Source organism: Macrosteles quadrilineatus, unplaced genomic scaffold (genome assembly GCF_028750875.1).
Source record: "Macrosteles quadrilineatus isolate MER2022 unplaced genomic scaffold, UCM_ALF_1.0 Scaffold_6__1_contigs__length_79288215, whole genome shotgun sequence".
Classification (NCBI taxonomy): domain Eukaryota; kingdom Metazoa; phylum Arthropoda; class Insecta; order Hemiptera; family Cicadellidae; genus Macrosteles; species Macrosteles quadrilineatus.
In genome coordinates, this window is record NW_026542599.1 from 65793152 (window position 1) to 65814989 (window position 21838).

The 21838-nt window shown below is 36.1% G+C and overlaps 1 protein-coding gene across 2 annotated transcripts in view; it reads right to left on the bottom strand.

Annotated features, from left to right (window-relative positions):
- The window catches only part of LOC128997259 (crustapain-like), a 133218-nt gene that overhangs the window by 86016 nt on the left and 25364 nt on the right, over positions 1–21838 (bottom strand). The window contains exon 4 of one of the 2 annotated variants that reach the window (XM_054422873.1): positions 6862–7047. The exons of the other annotated variant lie outside the window; for it this stretch is intronic. Within the exon in view, the coding sequence (XP_054278848.1) occupies positions 6862–7047 (186 nt within the window). The remainder of the gene's footprint in view (positions 1–6861; positions 7048–21838) is intronic. 2 annotated transcript variants of the gene reach the window in all.

Sequence of the window (21838 nt, forward strand, 5' to 3'; positions counted from 1 at the left end):
CATAGCAATGGTGTTTCCTAGAAATTTTCCCTGTCCATTCTACCTTCTGATATAAGCAAATATTCTTTATGGAGTTTGAAAACGTGTTTAAAACTAATTTTAATAACATATGATCATTATTTTTGAGAACCTATCATAAATAATCATACAAAAGAATGAAGGTACAATCCCTTATAATAGATAAAGCCTGGTGAAAAATATTGTTCCTTCAATAGCGATATCCTCCATTCATTAAATCCTGTTATTTGGTTTCAGTAAAACAGAGATCTTACAGTGTAACTGTAGACAATAGACAATAGACAATTAATCTTTATTACACATTCATTAAGAATAGTAGTAGCGTCAACTGTTGTGTTGTTAATTGATTTTTAGATTCATTGAACATTTAAAACTGCGTTTTGCAATAAAAAATATATAAAAAAAACAGAGTAAGTTTTTTATCTTTTCAACAAATCTAATAATTCCTTATAGGATACCTCTCCATTAATTTAAATTTTAGCATAACGAGCTGTTTCAAATACTAGTGTAAATTTCTAAGTATTCATCTGTTTAAATAAAATAAAAAAACATTTTCTTATTAAGAATAACATGGGAACCTTTAAGACCTCTGGGACAGAGCCACGATGAAATTTCAAAGAGGTTTTAGTTTGATCGCAAATCTACAGGCAATGACCTAATCAATTACACCCTTAACATGGTCATCGGATGCGTGACAGCTTCAAAAAAGTTATCGCAAAAATAATTTTGGCCTATTAAATATATAGATAGGCTATATTATAAGTAGATAATGGTGTACCAATCCTCGGCCAAAAAAGTACGAATTCAATAATTTTGTAAAATTTCCTGTTTTAAAACAAAGCTTTGCTTGATTTGTAACCTTTTTAGTCTAATTATCTAGAATTCGGGGGTTTTACTACAAATCATGAAATTTTAAAGAGATTTCTAACAACATTGCCAAATTCTAACACAAATTTAAATAAAACGCATGGTAAATTTTCTAAAAAAAAAACTACTTATTTTTAACAGATACAATTACAAATCTTCTTATTTCTAACATAAATGTATTCCCTAAAACATCTACCAAAAGTGATCTACCTATGTTAATTATTAGAAAACTTTTACTGTTAAATTAACTAAGTAAATCAATGAAAAAATACTTTTGTGTTGTCATATGCTAATGCTGATAGTGGCGTAGTACATGATTAAGCAATGACTAGACCAGACCATTACACAGCATTCCCTCTTACTAGCAACATATAATCTATAATCAGTGCAAAATTATTTAAAACAGTTTTTTATCCAATTAGTTCTTCAAAATGATTCTACAAGACATTCTTAGATCATCTCAAGATATTTATTAGCCTTCAAGACATTACTACATACGTAATTCAAAAACTTAATCGACAGACTCTCTAGCAGTTCTACTATCTCAAGTTTTTATTCTAAGTTGCATTAACATATCTAAATAGACTCTCTACGCAGTTAAGCTTTTTTAAATGTTTTATTCTAAATTGTGCTAACTTATCTACAAGACTGTCTATGCATTTTAACAATTCCTATTTTTTTTATTCTATTTTTTTTATCTACATGTCTTTTCATTAGACCTTGAATATTTCTTCTTGAACTTTCTTAAGAGATTTTATAGCTACTTTTTACATGGCTGAACTATTTCAAGTGTCCTGTAACCCATTTTATGATTGCATCATCCGTCAAGAGTTCCGCTCATCAACAAAAACTCATCATAAACATTCCACCAGATTGGTTTACAAGGACTTTTACGATTGAAGACAAAGGTAATGCAGCGAAAAGATTCAGTTGATTTTCGGCAACCTATATTACTACCATCCAAACATCCTGTTGTTTTGCGTCTCATTCGCCACGTCCATGAAGAGTCTTGTCATGTTGGAGTACAAGGGTTGCTGAGCATTTTGAGAGAAAGGTTTTGGATTTTAGGAGGAAGGAGGACGTTGAGGACTGTAATAAAACATTGTGTGATTTGTCGAAGGTTTTCATCCAAAAGATTTGAAGCTCCAACTGCGTCTTTACCACTCGAACGACTTCGTGATCCTGTAGCTTTTGAAGTTTGTGGGATAGATATGACAGGTCCAGTTTATCTTAAAGGAAACCTCAAAGCATATATTTGTATTTTTACTTGTGCTATTGTGAGAGCAGATCATTTCGAACTTATCCTGGCACTGTCTACAGATGCATTCTTTCAGGTATTGAGACGTTTCATCAGCAGAAGGGGCAGACCACATACAATATTTTCAGACAACGGTACGAACTTCACTGGAACTGAAAGTCTGTTTAAGAAGCTGGATTGGGAAACATACAGGAAGTTTCTAGAATTGAGTGAAAAATCATTCCACCAAATTCACCTTGGTGGGGTGGGTTCTATGAAAGACTTATAAGATCACTAAAGGATCTATGAAAAGAGTTTTGAAGAAAATTAGTTTGAACTAAGAAGAAATGTCAACTACATTATGCGAATGTGAAAGTGTTATCAATGCTCGACCGCTTACTTACATGTCAGATGATCTGAATGAGTTGAGTCCCATTACTCCATCAATGTTTTTGAAAGATATGAGCGATGTGAGACAACCCGACTTAGATGCTATTGAGGAGATAAATTTACCGAAGAAAGTTGTATACAGAAAGAAAATAAGAGAAGGACTGAAGTCAGGATTCAGAATCGAGTATCTTGGTCAATATCACACCATAATAATGTCAAAAGTTACCGAGAACCTGAAGTGGGGGAAATAGTACTCATAGGTAATGACTTTGACAAGCGGATAAACTGGGTGATTGCCAGAATCAGTAATGAAAGGAAGAGATGGAATTGTACGCACAGTAAGACTGAAGACACCAACCAATGAATTGATTCGCCCAGTACAACGTTTATACCCATTGGAAATAAACTCTAATGAAGAGAGAAAAGTAGTTACAAGAAGAAGTACACGATCCAAAGTACAAGTTAATCAACCATAAGTTAATTAACTTGGGTGGGAGGATGTTATATATGCTGTGTTGGTTTAACCTATAGTCAATGGTTTAACTTACTGGTTTTAAATTGCCAGCTGTGGTCAATGTTAATATCGTATGCTTACTAATAATTAAAACACATGCTATTAATTTAAAGGAGAGAATGTAAACAAAAGAGTTGAGTTTATGTTGGTTTATAAAGAAGATGTTAGTAAAATGGTTCAAATAAATTATTGTCACTACTTTCACTGAGTACTCACATTTTTTGTCAGTTTATTCGTAACACTTACAAAAGATTAAAGATGACACAGGTCCAACCCCTGTATATTGGCTTAAAATTCTACAACCACCTTCCCCAAAATATCAAATTCCTAAAATCCAACAAAAACAAATTCAAACAAACCCTAACAAATCATCTCACACAAAATCCATGCTACACTAAACAAGAATTCTACACAGTTAACTAAAAAAGATAGGCTCACACATACATGAAACACTTGTGTATTGAAACACTTGGTCTTTGCCCAAAGAGGAAAACGTACTAAGGAGGCGTCCCCTGTCTTAAGGAGAGTGGCGGTGAAGAAGAAGGTAAAGGTAAAGGTAAAGGTATTCCGCAAAATATCGATCAAACGCAACCTTTCTTTAATGGAATATTTCATTATTTGTTTTTCACAACAAAGATTTTATCAAATTAAATACATCATCAACAAACAGCATATTATACGGTTATGCGATTCATACTCTTTACATCCAATATCAAGTGTCATTTTACCGATTCCAAGGATGATGCCAATTAAAATTTACACACTTATTGTTAATTAATAAACTAAGATAAACAATTACACGCTTGATCATTGATTAAATATAGTAAAAACCTTTCACATTAATTTATGAAAACAAAATATAACTGTATTCAATTTAGTTTTACAGTACTGTATTCTCTTTGGTTTAGTTTTAAGAAACCTATGCACGGTATCAAAAAAATAGGCCTACTACTACTAGTACTACATAATTTGAAATATTAAAAGGTTGTCAAACAGCATAAAAAAGTACATACGTTTTTACAATAAACTTGAATACAACTTGTTATATTTAAAGTCAATGATGGAAGAAAGTGGAAGTACAGTAGTACTTCCTCTATGTGAAAACCCCTAGATAAGAACAGATTTAAAATTATGATTACATGTCTAATAACAAATTAACTGGTTTGTAAACCTAAGTTGTCTCACATTCTCAAAAGTGTTTAAAGATTTTCTTCGTGTAAAAGAATTATCTACATATTTAAACCAACAAATTTGTAAACGAAAAATTTTTAAACTAATTCATATCAAAACATTAAGTAGAGATTCACCTCTTTACTTTCTTTCAAATCATAACACATACCATGTAGAATTTAGAGAATAAAATGCAGGAAATGTCATATTTCGCCTCACAAACCTTGAAATTTAGCTTTTGAAATTATTATCCAGACATACAACTATATCTTAGACAAAATATGCAGACTGTTTATGTACAATTGTCAATATATATTTTTTCATTATTTATACTAATTACATTTCTAAAGTTATTGTAAGTGTGGATTATTCATTGGAATGATTTGTTTGAAAACAAAAAATAAATTTCCAGAAGGCCTTGCACAAAGCTGTAGAGGCTAGGTCAATCTCCAATACAAATTAATCACCATCAAGCAATGCTCAGTCCCCTGGTACGGATATTTAATAAAGAATAAAGCTGACAAATGTAAGGGAATATTTTGATCAAAATCAGTCAGAAAAAAATGGAAATTTACTCAATCAGAAGGATTGCTGTGATGCAAGTATTTTTATTTTTTATGTTATACACCTTTAAACACAAACCTTGTCAAAATTATTCCTTTTGTATTATATGGTAGGAGGGGGGGCAGTATTGCAGAAATGATAAGCACTGCTATTGATCCATTGCGCTGACCAATCTAGGCATAGGGTGTTGTGTAGATTTGGCCCAATTTGGCACAATTGGCCGTTACGAATTTGATTAAATATTTTTATGTTATACTCTTTTTTTACTAGAAAGAAGATGGTATGAACCCTATTAGAGTAAAGATAGCGGTTGAAAATATATTTTAACTTTTGAATCTTTCCCCTTTAAAAACGGATAAAATAAAAAAAAAATCAGTTTTTTGAAAAAAAACCACTAGACTATTCTTTTTAAAAGTAGCTGTTACCCACGGGCTTTTCTCCGTTTGACTTCATCAATACTGTATTAATAAAACTATTGATTGGTTAAATTAAGCAAAAGTAAACAAAATATATTGCCTACTACAGTAATACAAACAAATACCGGAGTATGTTTTCATCGAAAAATAATTTAAATACAAAGTGTTATAAATTCAATTCATATATTAAATTATATTCCCTCACCTTTAAATTTCTGGATTTTTATCTGTGTTCACTCATGATCACATTATTATTATCATCTTACTAATATTATAAATCTGAAAGTTTGTGAGTTTGTGTGTGTGTGTGTGTTGCTCAATCACGCATAAACTACTGGACGGATTGGGCTGAAATTTGGCATGATGATATCTCACATTCCCGATTAACATTAAAACATATTCTTATCTTAAAAATCCTTTCGGGCTCCGCCCCAGTGGCTCTGTAGTTCCCCATGTTAACCTTATGATTTTTCATATTTAAAAGGAATTAATGAATCTTAACAGCTGTTTCAATTAAACAAGTTGGTTCTGTTCTATGATGTTCAATAGCATAAAAGTTACAAGGATTACCAACAGGGTGCAGTACTATTATTTTTTTTAATTTATGACAACAGCTAATTTCCAACCAAAAGGTGAGTGAGCGTAGCAAACGAACTTAAACCTGGAGGCGAGTTAGCGTAGCGAACGAGCTAACCTGAAGGCAAGTGAGCGCAACGAACGAGCTCCAACCTAAAGGTGAGTGAGCGTAGCGAACGAACTTCAACCAGGACGTCAATGAGCCATGCGAATACTTATGAAGTTAAACGGGGCAAAGCCCGCGGGTACAGCTAGATAGTATTATAATTCACACTTGTTATATCCCTCTTGGCGTTAAACACCAAATATCAGGGAAAACCGTAACATATGCACCTAACGTGTCAAAATCCATTCTTTCCTATACCCATGGTATTTGCAACGCAGAATATTTTCACAATTTTATAAACATCATAGGCATATATATTTATTGAAAATGTGTATACCTTCCTCTTATACTACTGTTTAATGTAATACAAGAATCGTACTTATGATTTAAAACACTTTACTGTGTATACTATCGTTATAGTTTACAATACTAAATACCTAAAGTTATACTCTTAGTGCAAAAAGCCACAAAGTAGATTAACATTTGTAAAAGAAAATCTAATTGAGATTATAGGACTGTGTCTCTAATTTTTCATCCTGTTAATATTTCAATACAGTATGCGCTAGTGACAAATTGTTAAGAATAATAATAATGCTTTTAAGGGAGAGCAGGCTTAGGTCTAACCTTATATTTTAATACTTTTTTGTAAAATTATTGACCGAACTATATTGCATCGAACCCTTAGACGCTATCCACAGGCCAAGACTGACAATGCACTAACAATATCCAGCTCAAAATTTATGTTATATCTGAAAATCTTATTAAATTACGATCGTTTCTGGTCCAAGAAATATTTTTCATTTGGTTACAGATAACAAAAGGTTTACATTAGGCTACTCAATAACACAAGCAGGCTTTGGACCGTTGGACATAAGTATACCTTTCCCCCGTCCTCATCTCGCACTTCTCCCTTCTCTCACCACTGTACACACAGACACGGACAGACTGTACACAAGGTTTACATTTATACATTCAACACTACACCCCAGGTTGATCCACTTACCGCACCAAAGACCCAGGAAGACCAACATTCACCCTGGTCTTTAACTTCGGTTACGGCTCCCTTCATCCTCCAGTCTATATTATCGGGAATTTCCAGGGTCTCATTGGTCTTAAACGAAGCTTCTCTTCTCTGGCTGTCTTTATGGGGATTGAAACCTTGGCCCATCCTTGGCACGCTTTGCCAGTGCTAATGATCATAGACATAGGGTTAGGCTGACAAAAACTTGCTTTTCTGTTGCAGGTATAACATTTTGAATTCTTTACCTCTGTAAGTCACAAGGAAACCTGCTAAAGCGTTAGTGAAAAGTGTAAGGGATTGGCTGGTTGCAAACTCATTTTATTCCTTGCAGGAGGTTTTCTTTTCAAAGCATAAAACAATGAAGTAAAGAGAAATAAAATTGAAAAGAGATTAAATAAAATTTTACGCTGCCTGCAAGTGTGAGAATTTTGTGATTTTTTCATGTGTTAAAAACTTTTACAGCATGTTACAGTTTTATTTACTTATTTATTTATTCATTTTGCATGGTGTACTTTTAGTTAATTTCCCATATGAGGTAATAAGCTACTGCCGCAGGTCTCATGGTTAGACCTAGACCCGGTACTGATTTACTTTGTCGTTTTGAGGTCCCTATAGGCAAAACACCATCCGTTCAAATTCATATATATACAGGGTGATTGGTACTCAATGTGACAAAATTGTTTTGGTGTAAGTACAAAGTAAATGAAGTGTGATGATGCATATAAAAAGTCCCAAGTCTAAAAGTTAGCTTCCCAAAAAATTATTCTGTTTTACAAAAATAACAATGTTTTTAAACTTAATACAGCAATTCCTTAATTATTACCTGTATATAGATTTGAGTAGATAATATAATTTTAGTGTTCTACATTAAACTTGAATAAGAATAATATGAAATGACGGAGGATCAGTTGTAAAAACTCCATTGTAAATAGATACAAAGATAAAAATTAAGATGTTTGATAAAAATTAAAAAAAAACATTGGTCTATTGCATTTGTTCACACCCTGTATACAAGAATAAGTTACACTATTGAGGTTTAGATATTCTTTTGTTTGTTTTAGTGGTTTGAATACCAGAAAACTGGAAAACTTTTTACTGTTTTTACTGTTCAAACAGAAAAAATCCAACTTTTGCTTAATACATGCCGACTATCTATGTTTTAAATGTTAAAGACACCATGTTTTGTAGTCTTCAAACCACTAAAGCGTACATAAGCAGACATAAAGCTCGATAGTGTAGCATATGGTTGGAAAGCTTATATAATGGCGCAGTTTTTACAATTTTCGGACACTTTCTTGTATACAAGGTGTGAACAAATGTAATAGACCAATGTTTTTGAAATGTTGATCAAACATCTTAATTTTTATCTTTGAATCTATTTACAATGAAGTTTTTACAACTGATCCTCCATCATTTTCTATTATTATTATTCAAAATGTAATGTAGAACACGAAAATTATATTATCTACTCAAATCTATGTACAGGTAATTGAGAAATTGATGTATTAAGTTTAAAACATAGTTATTTTTTATAAACATAAAATAATTCTTTGGTAAGCTAAATTTTATATTTGGAACCTTTTATATGCATCATCACACTGCATTTACTTTGTACTTACACCAACAATTTTTTGTCACACTGAGTACTAATCACCTTGTTTATAAGTGAAATACTAAAAACCATAGTATACTAAAATTATTTTTTATTAAAACTGTACGTATTTCGGCACTAAGACCAAGTTCACAGTATGAGTTATTCAAGTATGTAAACAAATAAAATACATAAATTAATAACATATGTATTGAATTCATAGTCAATTTTGATTAAATGGTTAGGTGAATTTTTTTAACATGTGAATGTGTAAGATTCTTCCCTGATTTGTCAGATTTTTTCATTAATTGGATTTTCTTTTGTGTTTTTGCATTACATTAAGAATTTGGTCGCCGTGTTATTTTGAGTGTAGGTATATTTGCAGTTCTTCTTTTACATCCATTTTCCCTCTTTTTCTCAAAATTTAGAATTTTGAAACATTCTTCCAATTTGCCATAATTATGATTATTTTCTAAAATCTGTTCAGCATAAATTGAGCTTTGGGATGTTTGTTTGTTTGATTTTAAGCCGTTTAATAATCAAACATTCTTCATTATTAGAAGAATGGTTAAAAAATCTCACCTTTTAGTGAGGCACAGGAGAGCCCACGAGTCAGTCGATCACGGGCATCGAAACGAGAAGGTCCTCGCTCCCACTTCTCGACGAAAAACCAACGCTACAAGGTCCGGTGAATATTAGCAGTACCCACTCCTGCTAGAGAAATCCTAGCAGTACCCACTCCTGCTAGAGAAATCCAAGCAATACCCACACCTGCTAGAGAAATCCTAGCAGTACCCTCTCCTGCTAGAGAAATCGGAGCAGTACCCACTCCTGCTAGAGAAATCTGAGCAGTACCTACTCCTGCTAGAGAAATCTGAGCAGTACCTACTCCTGCTAGAGAAATCCTAGCCCTACCTTTTCCTGCTAGAGAAATCCAAGCAGTACCCACTCCTGCTAGAGAAGTCCGAGCAGTACCCACTCCTGCTAGAAAAATCCAAGCAGTACCCACTCCTGCAATAGAAATCCGAGCAGTACCCACTCCTGTTAGAGAAATCCGAGCAGTACCCACTCTTGCTTGAGAAATCGGAGCAGTACCCAATCCTGCTAGAGAAATCGGAGCAGTACCCACTCCTGCTAGAGAAATCTGAGCAGTACCTACTCCTGCAAGAGAAATCCTAGCCCTACCTTTTCCTGCTAGAGAAATCCAAGCAGTACCCACTCCTGCTAGAAAAGTCCGAGCAGTACCCACTCCTGCTAGAAAAATCCAAGCAGTACCCACTCCTGCTATAGAAATCCGATCAGTACCCACTCCTGCTAGAGAAATCTGAGCAGTACCCACTCCTGCTTGAAATATCCTAGCAGTACACTCTCCTGCTAGAGAAATCCGAGCAGTACCCTCTCCTGCTAGAGAAATCCGAGCAGTACCCACTCCTGCTAGAGAAATCCAAGCAGTACCCACTCCTGCTAGAGAAATCCAAGCAGTACCCAGTCCTGCTAGAGAAATCCAAGAAGTACCTTGTCCTGCTAGAGAAATCCGAGCAGTACCCACTCCCACTAGAGAAATCCGAGCCCTACCTTTTCCTGCCAGAGTAATCCGAGCAGTACTGATAACTATTGTATACCAGAACTGTACGATCCCGTTGGGATAACCACATCGATCTGAGCTATATATACCTTTTTTCCATTTTCGGCCAACTTCAGACCCCTGGAAACATCCCAGCACTCCACTGAAGCTAACCGCATCACAGTAGACAGCTGCCAAAACGGGGAGTCTCCTCGTTCAGTGCGTTAATTTACTATTAACTCTCTCCTATTGCCTTGTTCTACTCAAGGTCATCTCACGAACATGCACACAGAACAATTAGGCAAGTGACATAACGAGCGTTCGTCAATTTTGTTTGGCTTAACATTTATGGCACTTCTGATGTTTTCTGTGCTTCTGGGCAGGAGGACTTCTTCCCCGCTTCCAGAGTGACGACTTACAATGTATGAAAATTTAAAAATGTAATTTATAACAGTATACACATACTATTGAAGGACACTTTTACTACAAAGGATATTTTAAAGAATATGTAACAATATGCTTATACAGGGTGCGGCAAAAGAAAACGATCTATTTTATGAAGCGCACTGTTCTGCGACCGGTCGTCTGAGAGTGGTGTGGTTGGGCTCGTTGGAAAGCCTACTCGATGCCATTATCTGTGGTCATAGATCAGTGGTCACCAGAGCATCGTGCGTTTGTTATCGAGTCGAATTTAAAAAGTATTGATTCAGTCATTGCAACTCAGTGGCATTGCCATGCATTCTTGTAATTAGGGCAACATGTATGTATCAATACTTTTCCGTCAGGGGGGAGTCGGGATGTGGTGTGGGGTAGCGTTGAGCTTGCCCATCTAAAATTAAATCGAGTCATGCACACCATTAACGCATGGATGGCAGAACATGGTCTCTCGTTTGCTCTGAGCAAAACTGAGATTGTACTTCTGACTAAAAAGGGGATTGACACCATCGTTCAGTTGAGGGTGGGGAACATTGAAGTCCAAACCACTCGTGCCACCAAGTACCTTGGGGTGATGGTAGACAGCAAGCTTAGCTGGTGGGACCAGATCTTCCGTATGGCGGACAAGGCCGCTAAAGTGGTTTCTTCCCTTAGCCCTAATGGCCAATGTCGGAGGTCCACGGTCCAGCCGCAGAAGGCTGTTGAAGTCTGCAGTCCAGTCCGTGCTCCTCGCTCCTGTACGGTGCGGAAGTGTGGACAGACGCTATCAATAAGTAGATATATAGGATGCGGCTCGCCCAAGTTCAGTGTCAGGCAGCACTAAGGGTACAATCTGGTTATCGAACAGTGTCCAAACCCGCCGTCCTGGTGGTTGCTGGTGTCATCCCCGTTAATTATTTGGCGGCGGAGAGGAAGGCAATTTATCAGCACCGTTGGGAGGACCAGGCAAGAACGGAGGAACGCACCCTTATCTGCCATGGAAAGCTGGGAACAGGAGACACGGGGACGCTAGACCAGGTGACTGATGCAGCAAGTACAACCTTGGGTTAATCGGTGGTGCGGAGAGGTGAACTTCTAGCTCACCCAATTTCTGACGGGTCACTGCTTTTTCTGGTCGTACTTGTTCAGGATGGGCAAAACCATGTCACCTAATTGCATATACTGCCCAGGCAATCTCGATGACGTGGAACAGAGCAGAGGGGGTCTATTAGTGAGTAGTCTGATAAATTCAGGAGTCTCACACTACAGGCTGGTTACCTGTGTGCGTAAAAGTGTTTTCCCTCCTCTCCAAAAAAAGTCCCAGCTTTACTAAGAGGATCCATAATGTAAACAAAAACATGACAGTAAATAAAAATTAAATCACTAATCAGATATTTCAGTTATAAGATTAACCCACGGGCTCTACCCCATTTTACTACATTAGTATTAATAAAACTATTGATTGGTTAAGTTAAGATAAAATAAACAAAGCAGAATACAAACAAATAATAACAGCTGAGGTATTTTTAACATTAGGTAAATGGAAAGTTCCCTTTGGAAAGCAATAACGACCTTATAGGGCAACTTATGAAATAATGGATAATTTTGCGCAAGGTTTCTCGTCATGACGAACATTTTAAGTATATGGTTTATGGGGGTGTGACTTGTAGTTTTCTCAAAGGTTCATGGGTACTTTTGGCTTTATATATAGACTAGAGGAACCCCGTCGAAATCGACGGTTAATCTTGAGGTTTTATGTAAATTCAGCTAACTGCGTTCGATAGAGTGAAGTCATTAAAATCTTAGTTATAAGAAGGGAGGATAAGCAATAATAAGTATGACGATTGTGTTCCCTAAAAAACGTGATTGATGAATTCGTTTAACACAATATTTCCTACCTTTCTTTTTATCGGCTTTAGGTTGCCCAAAAGGTTTTTTAGGAGTCTTATAATTGTTTGTTCACGAGTTTGTTTCATACCAAAGCCACTTTCACTATATGGGAGAATGAGTTCATATAATTAGTCTATCATGTTACGGAAAGAGTCAATATTTATTAACCACTAATTCTATCTGCTTTAGGAAAATCATTCAGATTGTATCCGGATTTATCTTAAAAGATGTAAATCTTCATATTTTTTTTTTTTTAATATCTGATTCTCCAGAAAGCAGTAACATTCTTACTTCGATCTCAGCAATTTTAAATCCTTCTCTTGCCACATCGACCCATGTATGTAATCATCCTGTTCTTACTTGACAATTCATTAACTTATGGGGTAGTTTTGCTTTGGCCATATAGATCACATAAAGCTGTGCATGTATTTCGTGGAATGGAATGAACCATAATTGTAGGAAATTTTATCACAAATCTTGAACATTTGCGGAACCAAATCCATAACCTAGTCCAGCATTGGTAACAAATTATGCAAATGCGATGAGATGTGATGACACTGTTGTGTTTCCGAATGTTTTGTATGTAGTGAGGTTTAGATGCGTTGTTAAACCTAGCTACATGTGTACATCAAAGTAAAAACTGTGCACACATTTAAAAAAAATACCTGAATTGACATTAGTTCACCTACTTTACCAAAACTATAGACTCCGTAGTTAGTCTATTCCAAAACTTTAACACAGCTCTCATCCTCAACGTACTCATCTATGACACAATTTTCAACCCGATTATCAAAAACTGTTATACCAATAAATGCATCTCAGGTGTTCTTTCTTGAATTTAAAAATAAATGGTGATTGAAAGTAGAAAAAAAGGCAAGTGCCAACCTTACATTATGTATAAGCTAACCCGATAAGGAATAGTTATATGTTCCTTTTAAATTGATAAGTCACACTTATTTCATAATTTAAAATTTTCTAAGAGCAATAAAGCATAGATTTTTGAACAAAACATTTAAAACGTATCATAAATTCATCATTTTGTTGAAACTATAAAAAACTTGCCATGCAGTGGAGAATCCATTTAAAATCATAAATAATAATGTAAACATTTAATTTTGACAGTTTCAGTAAACCTTTGAATACAATTTTAATATTAACAGCTGGTTCATTAAAAGTAGTGTAAAATTATCCATATGGTCGAAATGTAAACAAAATTGCAGAGTGAAATTTAAAGGCCTCTGGGGCAGAGCCCCAAGGAAATTTACATCGTTTCTCTTTTGAGGGCTCACCTACAGACCAATACCTTTCTTTAGACACCCTTACCAAGTTTCTACGCCCAGCCGTTCTCTCAAATTAGCTGTGACAAAAACCTCGTTTTCCTCCGTAAGAATAACATGGGATGGGAATTTAAAGGCCACTGGGGCAGAGCCCCGAGGGAATTCTCCATGTTTCTCTTTTGATTGATTATCTACAGACCAGGACCTTTCTTTAGACACCTCTACCGAGTTTCTACGCCCAGCCGTTCTCTCAAAATAGCTGTCACAAAGAAAAACAGTTTCAAATCTATCTATATAATTAATACGCTACATGGAACTTTGTCGGTTGAACTCCTCCGCCATTTCTTAACCGATTTTATCCATTGACGTCTCATTGGAAAGAGCGTGTCGTGTAGATTTGCAAACTGGCCTTACATTTTTGAAAAAGTCCCTCGGGTTCTGCCCCAGTGGCTTTGAAAGTTCCCATGTTATCTTTATGAAGAACATAATTGTCTACATTTTGATCAGCTGTATAATTTAATTGCTGTTATTTATTTTTCAATTCAATGAAACGCATTGAGTACATTTGTTTACTATTTGAGTTTGTGTAAACATAACCCCCAAGACGGATCGTCTTAGTTTGGTTTTATCTTAAATTTGTGTATTTATAGTTGTTTTGTGTCGCTCTGACGGATCGTGTTAGCATGATTGTTACTTAAATTTGTACATTTATCGTTGTTTTGTGTAGCTATAATTTGTTCATTTATTGTTTTTTTCCCCCTTTTAAATGCCTCCGACGTGACGACAACGGAGGCGTAATCGTGATAAGGACCGCAGCTACAGAACAGTGTCGCGTAAAGGCATAGTCAGCACCTGACCCTGGACAATCTCAACTAATAGGTTAAAAATGCGCCCTAACACTACCCCAAAACGATTTTTCGTTCTCAATTGGTCCTCTATCAATGACCTGTGTTGCTTGGACAGCGAGGCATTTAGAGAAGGAGAAAACCGGCCGGAATGCTTTAGGTTTATCAATAACGAAGATAAACATGGTCTGAGTACACACCGGTAATCTTTGAGTTGACTCTTTTAAACTTATTCTAAATATGACTGTTATTCGTTTTGAATTATTAACTCCTGTAGTACTTTACAATTGCTCGAATTCGAGCAACATGTACACTAGTATCTATAAAAGAGGAACTATGTATGTATGTATGTGTGTGTGTATGTGTGTATATACGTTATGGACTCCGAAACCGCTAGACAGATTGTAATAAAACTTTCAGGCATTGTTAAGCATCTTTCAAGGATGGTTCGAGTGAAGTTTGGTGCAGATCCGTCAAAAGGGCTCTGCCCTAGAGGGTTTTAAGTGGGCCAATGTCAGACTTTTTGATCCACAATGTTTACAAATGAATATAATTTAAAAGCAGATGTTTAGGCTACTTTCACCAACTGTTTTGTAGGTTTGAATAATCACAACATTCTGTATTAGCATTAGTCATGATTTGAAATAGTGCCACAGTGTTTCTACAGAGTGCAGCACAGAAAACTATTTTACTTTTTAATAAGTCCAAATGTATTAAACCCCAATCGCAGCACACCTGTGCACTAAACAACGTTTAAATTCTCCAATGTTAAATATTAAAACATAAAAATCTTTATCAAAGTATTATGAACAATAAAAGAGATGACTTTTTTTATTTATGACAACAGTTAATTTGCAACCAAATGGTGAGTGAGCGTAGCGAACGAACATCAACCTGGAGGCGAGTAAGCGTAGCGAACGAGCTAACCTGAAAACAAGTGAGCGCAGCGAACGATTTCCAACCTGAAGGTGAGTGAGCGTAGCGAACGAACTTCAACCAGGACGTGATTGAGCCATGCGAATACTTATGAAGTTAAGCGGGGCAAAGCCCGCGGGTACAGCTAGTTAATATATAGATTAAACGAATAATCTTTATGATAAAACTTTTATTTTAATTACAATGAAGGGAATTTTAAAACCCAGTGATGCTAAAGCACGTTAAAAAATACAGTCAGTCAGGATGATGGTTATCCCTATTTTAAATGGAAATATCCCTTCCCAAACTAAAAATGTTAAACATTAATTTTGATTAAAAAAGTCCAAACAGCACCTTGGTCGTGGCGACTAGTTGGGTGATTGCTTTGAAACATTTATCGCAAAATTAATCTTCTTATTAAATTTACATAGATACGATCATGTTCATCAGTATCATGTTCATAAAAAAGATTTCACAAAATTGAACGGAACCAATAAATATTGTTTATATTGTTATTCACGAATACAGTACTAGACATTGAATTTGAAATCAAATACAGAGTGCGGCAAAAAACCGATCTATTTTATGCAGCGCACTGTTCAGCAACAGGTCAACCTGCACTACAACACCTCCTCCCTTTGTCCTTGTTTGGTCTTTGTTCTTTGTAGCTATTAAAGCCGCAACGTCATCTGCATACCCAACTAAGACAGTTTCCTCAGGTATCTGGAATCTCAAGATCGGAACCACGATCGGATGCTCTATCTCGTCTGCCACTGCCTGTGGAGGACACTCTGGAAATGGAATGTAACAGCGTCTCCCATGTGGGCAACTGTGTGGAAGTATTTCACAATATGAAGGTCAGTGATACTCTAAATACTGCTAAGGAGATAGCCAAGTATACCCAGACAGATCCAGTGTCAGCAAAGGTTAAAGATTTCGTATAGCATGGTTGGTGACAGGTTTCAGACCAAGAGTTGGTACCTTATTTGAGGCGTAAGGATGAGCTGTCAGTTGAAAATAATTGTGTTTTGTGGGGTTCAAGAGTCGTGATTCCTCGTAAACTTCAATCTGCAGTTTCTCGCCTTTTACACGAGCAGCACCCAGGTATAACGAGGATGAAAATGTTGGCCAGAAGTTATGTGTGGTGGCCTGAGTTAGAACAGTCCATTGAAGACACAGTTGCTTCGTGCAGTGTTTGCCAATTTACTAGGAATGCCGTCCAAAAGGTTCCTTTGCAACAGTGGCCTAGGGCTACAGGTAGATGGCAGCGTATCCATATCGACTTTTCTGGAGACACTAGCTCCAGGCAGCAGATGTTATTAATTGTTGATAGTTTTTTTCCAAAATGGCTGGAGATCTTTATTATGAAATCAACGACTTCACTTAAAATCATTGAGTGGTTGGGAACCTTGTTTTCGTCTTATGGACTTCCAGAAGAGTTGGTGAGTGACAATCAAGCTAGTTTTGTTAGCGACGAGTTTACAGAATTTCTTGCCAAAATTGTATCAAGTATACCAGGACTCCACCTTATCATCCAGCTTCCAAAGGTGCTGTGGAAAGTTGCGTTCAAGAGGTTAAGCGCGGCCTTCAAAAACACATTTTGGATTTACGGTACTGTGATCATGCCTAACAGCACAAACTGGACGACTTTTTGTTTGCATATGGCAACATTCCTACTACATCTACGGGGTCTATGCGGGGCCAACGTAAACTAACGGGCCTGCAGGCTCTGGCTGTGACGTCACAAGCGGAGTCTTACCAGCCGAGCCGCCTTACGTTGCAAAGCATTGCGCGGGCCTGTCATCGCTCACTCTAATCTGCCCTCACTGGGGCACATAGGATTGAATATATACAAATTGTACGTTATTTTAATCTGCATGAATAAAGGAACACAATCGTGTCAACTAAATCGTATTACAACGAGCGTGGAATACAATAAATATATTTGAAGAAGTGTACTTACATGTTCACATATTACTGAGATGACAACTTTTTTACTCTACGTTTGTCCTTTTTATCATTGTACAGTTCATCCCTAATGTTCTTCGAATGATTGTTCAACAATATATTTCCAAATATCGAAACACATTTTTTTACTATTACTAAATGAGGAATTTCACATGTACTACATTTAGTCGAACATAGCACAGAACTCTCCTGTAGTATTTCCAAAGAAAGTGTAGTAAGAAATTTTTTCTGTGACTTCACTTTAGGGAAACTGTCTTCATGTCGATCAGTTATGCACTTAAAAAGCTTGAGTACTTTGGTACTTTTTGAGGCTTTGGTTTTTTTAGTCCACCCCGACCAATGATTGACAAGTACTTGCCAGCCTCTCCCATTGCAGTTTCTTCGATTGACAATTCCTTTCATACATGACCAACTCCTGGCATGTGATACTTTTTTGACATGATATTATTTTTTTCACTGCATATCCTAAAATATTAAAATGATAAAAGTATTTTTAGAGATGTGGTTTTCATATTTTTTGCATAAAGTACATTGAAAATTCTGTTGATAAGGGCTTAAATACTGCTGGAACGTTTATGGACATGCCGTAGGCCTTTGACAATGTAGATCATATGGTATTGCTAAACAAGCTTAAGATAATGGGCATTAAGGGTGTTGCGAATAAATGGTTTATTCCATATTTGGGGGATCGCTATCAATTTGTGGAACTCTCTTATTTATCAAAAACCAATTGGAAACAGAAGACAAAATCAGATTTACTACAAACGCATCTAGGGGTTCCTCAGGGTTCTATTTTGGGCCCCATTTTATTTACATGCTACATTAAAAACCTCCCAAATGCATTGACTAAGTCAGCCAGTACATTAAGTATATATGCTGATGATATCAATTTTAAAACTTCGGGTAATTCAATCACTGATATTAAAAATTCTACTGAATTGGAGCTCAAAAATGTTGAACAATTCTTAACAAACAACAATTTAACACTAAATACAAACAAGACAAATTTTGTTCTCTTTCATACAAATAAGTTCAAAAAAGATCAAACCCCTAAAATTACTCTAAATAATAACCTGATCAATCAAGTGAAATCAACCAAATTTTTAGGCTTGATAATTGATGAACATCTAAATTGGAATGAACATATTAAGGATTTGGTTGGTAAAATTAATTCAGGCTTGTTTGTTTTAAGATCAATGGCTTATCTCTGTGATAAAGCTGTGTTAAAATTGATATACCACTCGCTTATAGAATGTAATATTGGTTACGAAATCGAAATTTATGGTGGGATAGTACAAAAAAATTTGAAAAAGGTTTTAAAACTACAAAAACAGGCCATTAGAGTTATTGAAAAATTTAAGAATAAGAGGTCGGTGAAAAAGTGCTTTAAAGCAATGGAAATTTTTACAGTGTATGGTTTGTATATTTTTAAAACTATTCAGCATGTTTATAAAGATAAAAACACTGAAGTTTCCCATAAATACAATACAAGGTGGAAAAATCTTTCTGTAAAAAGTCATCATCGGCTGAAACTTTCAAAAATGAAGCCTTCGTATATCGACAATTTATTCATAAGAAGTTTGCCTGCCTTACTAAAAAAATATCAAAACAAAACCAATTTTGTTAAAGAAATTAAAATAATTCTTAATTAATCTGGCTCCTTATAGTATAGACGAGTTTCTAAATAAAAAATGATTTAGCTATACATTCTAAAATAATTGTCAAATTGTATGGTTAAGTCTTTTGGATTAAGTTGCATAACCAATTTTGTATGCGTTGACACTATTCATGTATGTAAATGTATAAAGTGAATAAAGATAATTCGGTTTGATTTGATTTGATTTAAACATCAACACAAACACCACTGTCACTGAACTGAAGAGTGGCGAGTACAAACCAGAGTACAAACAGCGATCAGCTGGCTCGTGGCACCGGGCTACTCCGGCTCAGGTCAGACTCCGCTCGTGACGTCACAGCGGAGGCGGGAAAAAGCCTGCCGGCCCGTAGTTTACGTAGGCCCCGGTCTATGCCCTGCGGAACTGTTCTTACAGTGAAAACCCCATACAAGGCTTGCAATTAAAACCCAACTTAGGTACAACGATTGAAAACAAACGTGAGGTACAGAGGAAGGCAGCGGACGCTCACAGAGGAGCGCCTAGATTTTTCTTGGAAGTGGAAAAAGTTTTGGTGAAGACTGTTAGGCAGAAAAAGGTCAATTAGGTCCCTGGCAAGGTTTTGGAGAGTAAGAGTCCAGTAACTTACATCGTCCATGTGTTAGGCAAAAAAACAGATTTTGCCATTTAGAGCATCTACGAGCAAGTCAGCTTGAGGAGGAAGATAACATCGATCTATTACTTATTTAATACGCAAGCAGGATTTTTGTGACAATTACTCCTCCGAAACTACTGAACCGATTGACATGTTTTTTGTGTCATTTAAAAGAGCGTAACGTAAAGTTGTGCAGGAAACTTTCTTTTTAGGCAAATAATTGGAGAGTGAGGCCCTATGGCCCTTTGAAGTTTCGTATTTCTCCATAAGATTAACATGGGAAACAAACATTGTTTTGAAACTCCAGCTGTTGTCAGAAATTAAATGTTAATACATGGTCTCCATGGAAGCATGAGAAAATTCACAAAATTATTACATTTGCTTTGACATTTAAATGTAAACAAATATAACTATCAAATACTTAATTCACAATTTCAGACAGCTGATCCAAAAAAAAAAAAAAATTAAACAACTATGTGGTAGTGGTAGGTTTATTTAATCATAAACTTTATGATGGATTATTAAATTTATTATAAATCTATTTCAATGATTATGAAACAGATTTTTCCCGTTGCGAAGGAAAAATCAAAAGCGAGAAAAAGAACATACCTATGTTAATTGTAAACAGCCAATGTGAAAATTATCTATGATGTATTAAAAATGTGTATGGTTTTGGATGTTGGTTTGTGTTTAATTATATAAGTTATTCATTATTGAATTTTTATTTTAATGATTTTTCATATGAGTATGACTATGATAAATAACACCATTTCTGTTCTGCCAGTTTTTGCCTAGCTCTGTTCTGTAGAGTTTAAAGAAGCCTTATTATCAGGGCCTTATTGTCTAAAAATTGGCTAAATAACTTAGGTACGGTACATTATAAAAGCTCTGACAGCCTTTTTACGTTGACTTTAATTGTAAGCTTATCTTATCCCGTCCATGGACAGTTTGATAGTTAAAAATTAACCCTTTAAACTGGAATAGGACTGTTATGTAAATTGTGAGTATTTCCATTAGTTAATAATATTTTAGTCGACTCTTTTAAAATCATCGGAAATAAAGACTGTTATTAGTTTTTAAACAAGTCATTTGTTTATGATTAACTCCTGTACTTTGCAATTGCTCGATTTCGAGCAACATGTACACTAGTTATTATTGATAGGCCTAATGTTGGTACAACAATTAAACCACCATCACCGACGCACGTCTCGTCAGCAACGCCTGCATCTACTTCGCCGCCGAAGGCTAGTTCCCCTTATTCGAGGCCGTCTTCTGTGGCAACGGAGCAGCAGAGTTCCCCGACTCGACCAACAGCACCGAGTCCGTCAAGACCCTCAGTTGCACAGTACAGTCCACCCACACTTCGGAGATCCAGGAGAACTGTACACAAACCTGTGAGGCTTGATTTGTAAAGTTACGGAAGATCGTAACGAGAAGATTTTTATATCAGTTTTATAACAAAATTTTTGGTTTTTAATGTTAAAGAGAAGTTAAGTTAATTATATTTAAATGGCCTTGGTCAAGTGTTTTATTGATTAATTAGAAGCAAATTTAATTGGGGTGAGTGTGATATATGAACTAACTCGCTAGTTAGAGATTTGTAAATATGTGTGTGGTGGCTGCACTGCCAAAACATGTGATGTCAGCGGCCACTGCTCAATCCTCAGTCTCATTCTACTATGATCAGTGTGATAAGCAATAGTATAAGTCTGTTCTATGCTTATAGTTCCGTATGTAATATTTCGCACATCAAGTGTCACAATCAGCACAACCCGACGAAAATAGTTGTTATACTCCTCAGCTCTCATTACGGCTCGCTTTACCTCCTCAATAGCGTCGACCGTTGACCGTCCCTTCCTGAAGCCGTACTGACGAGGGGACAGATTTCCCACAGCAACCACAGCTGAATTCAGTTGGGAACGGATCAAATTTTCAAAGGCAGCAGAAGGGAATCTTCCCCTCGGCCAGACAGGCATTGTAAGTGCTCAAAAGGATTTGTGGTTTTATTGAAAAGACTTTCTTTAGGGCCTCACCAGGTATCCCATGCGGTCCAAGAGCCTTGTTGTTCTTCAGGGATAGAATGGCCGCCTCAAACTCCTCAATACGGAACAGCGGTACGTCGTCCACCCTTCCGAACTCCCGCAATGGGCGCAGTGTGTGAGTCGGGAAAAGGGACTTTACTATCCTATCCATAGAGGCCCCATCCATAATGGGGGAGGGGGTGCCA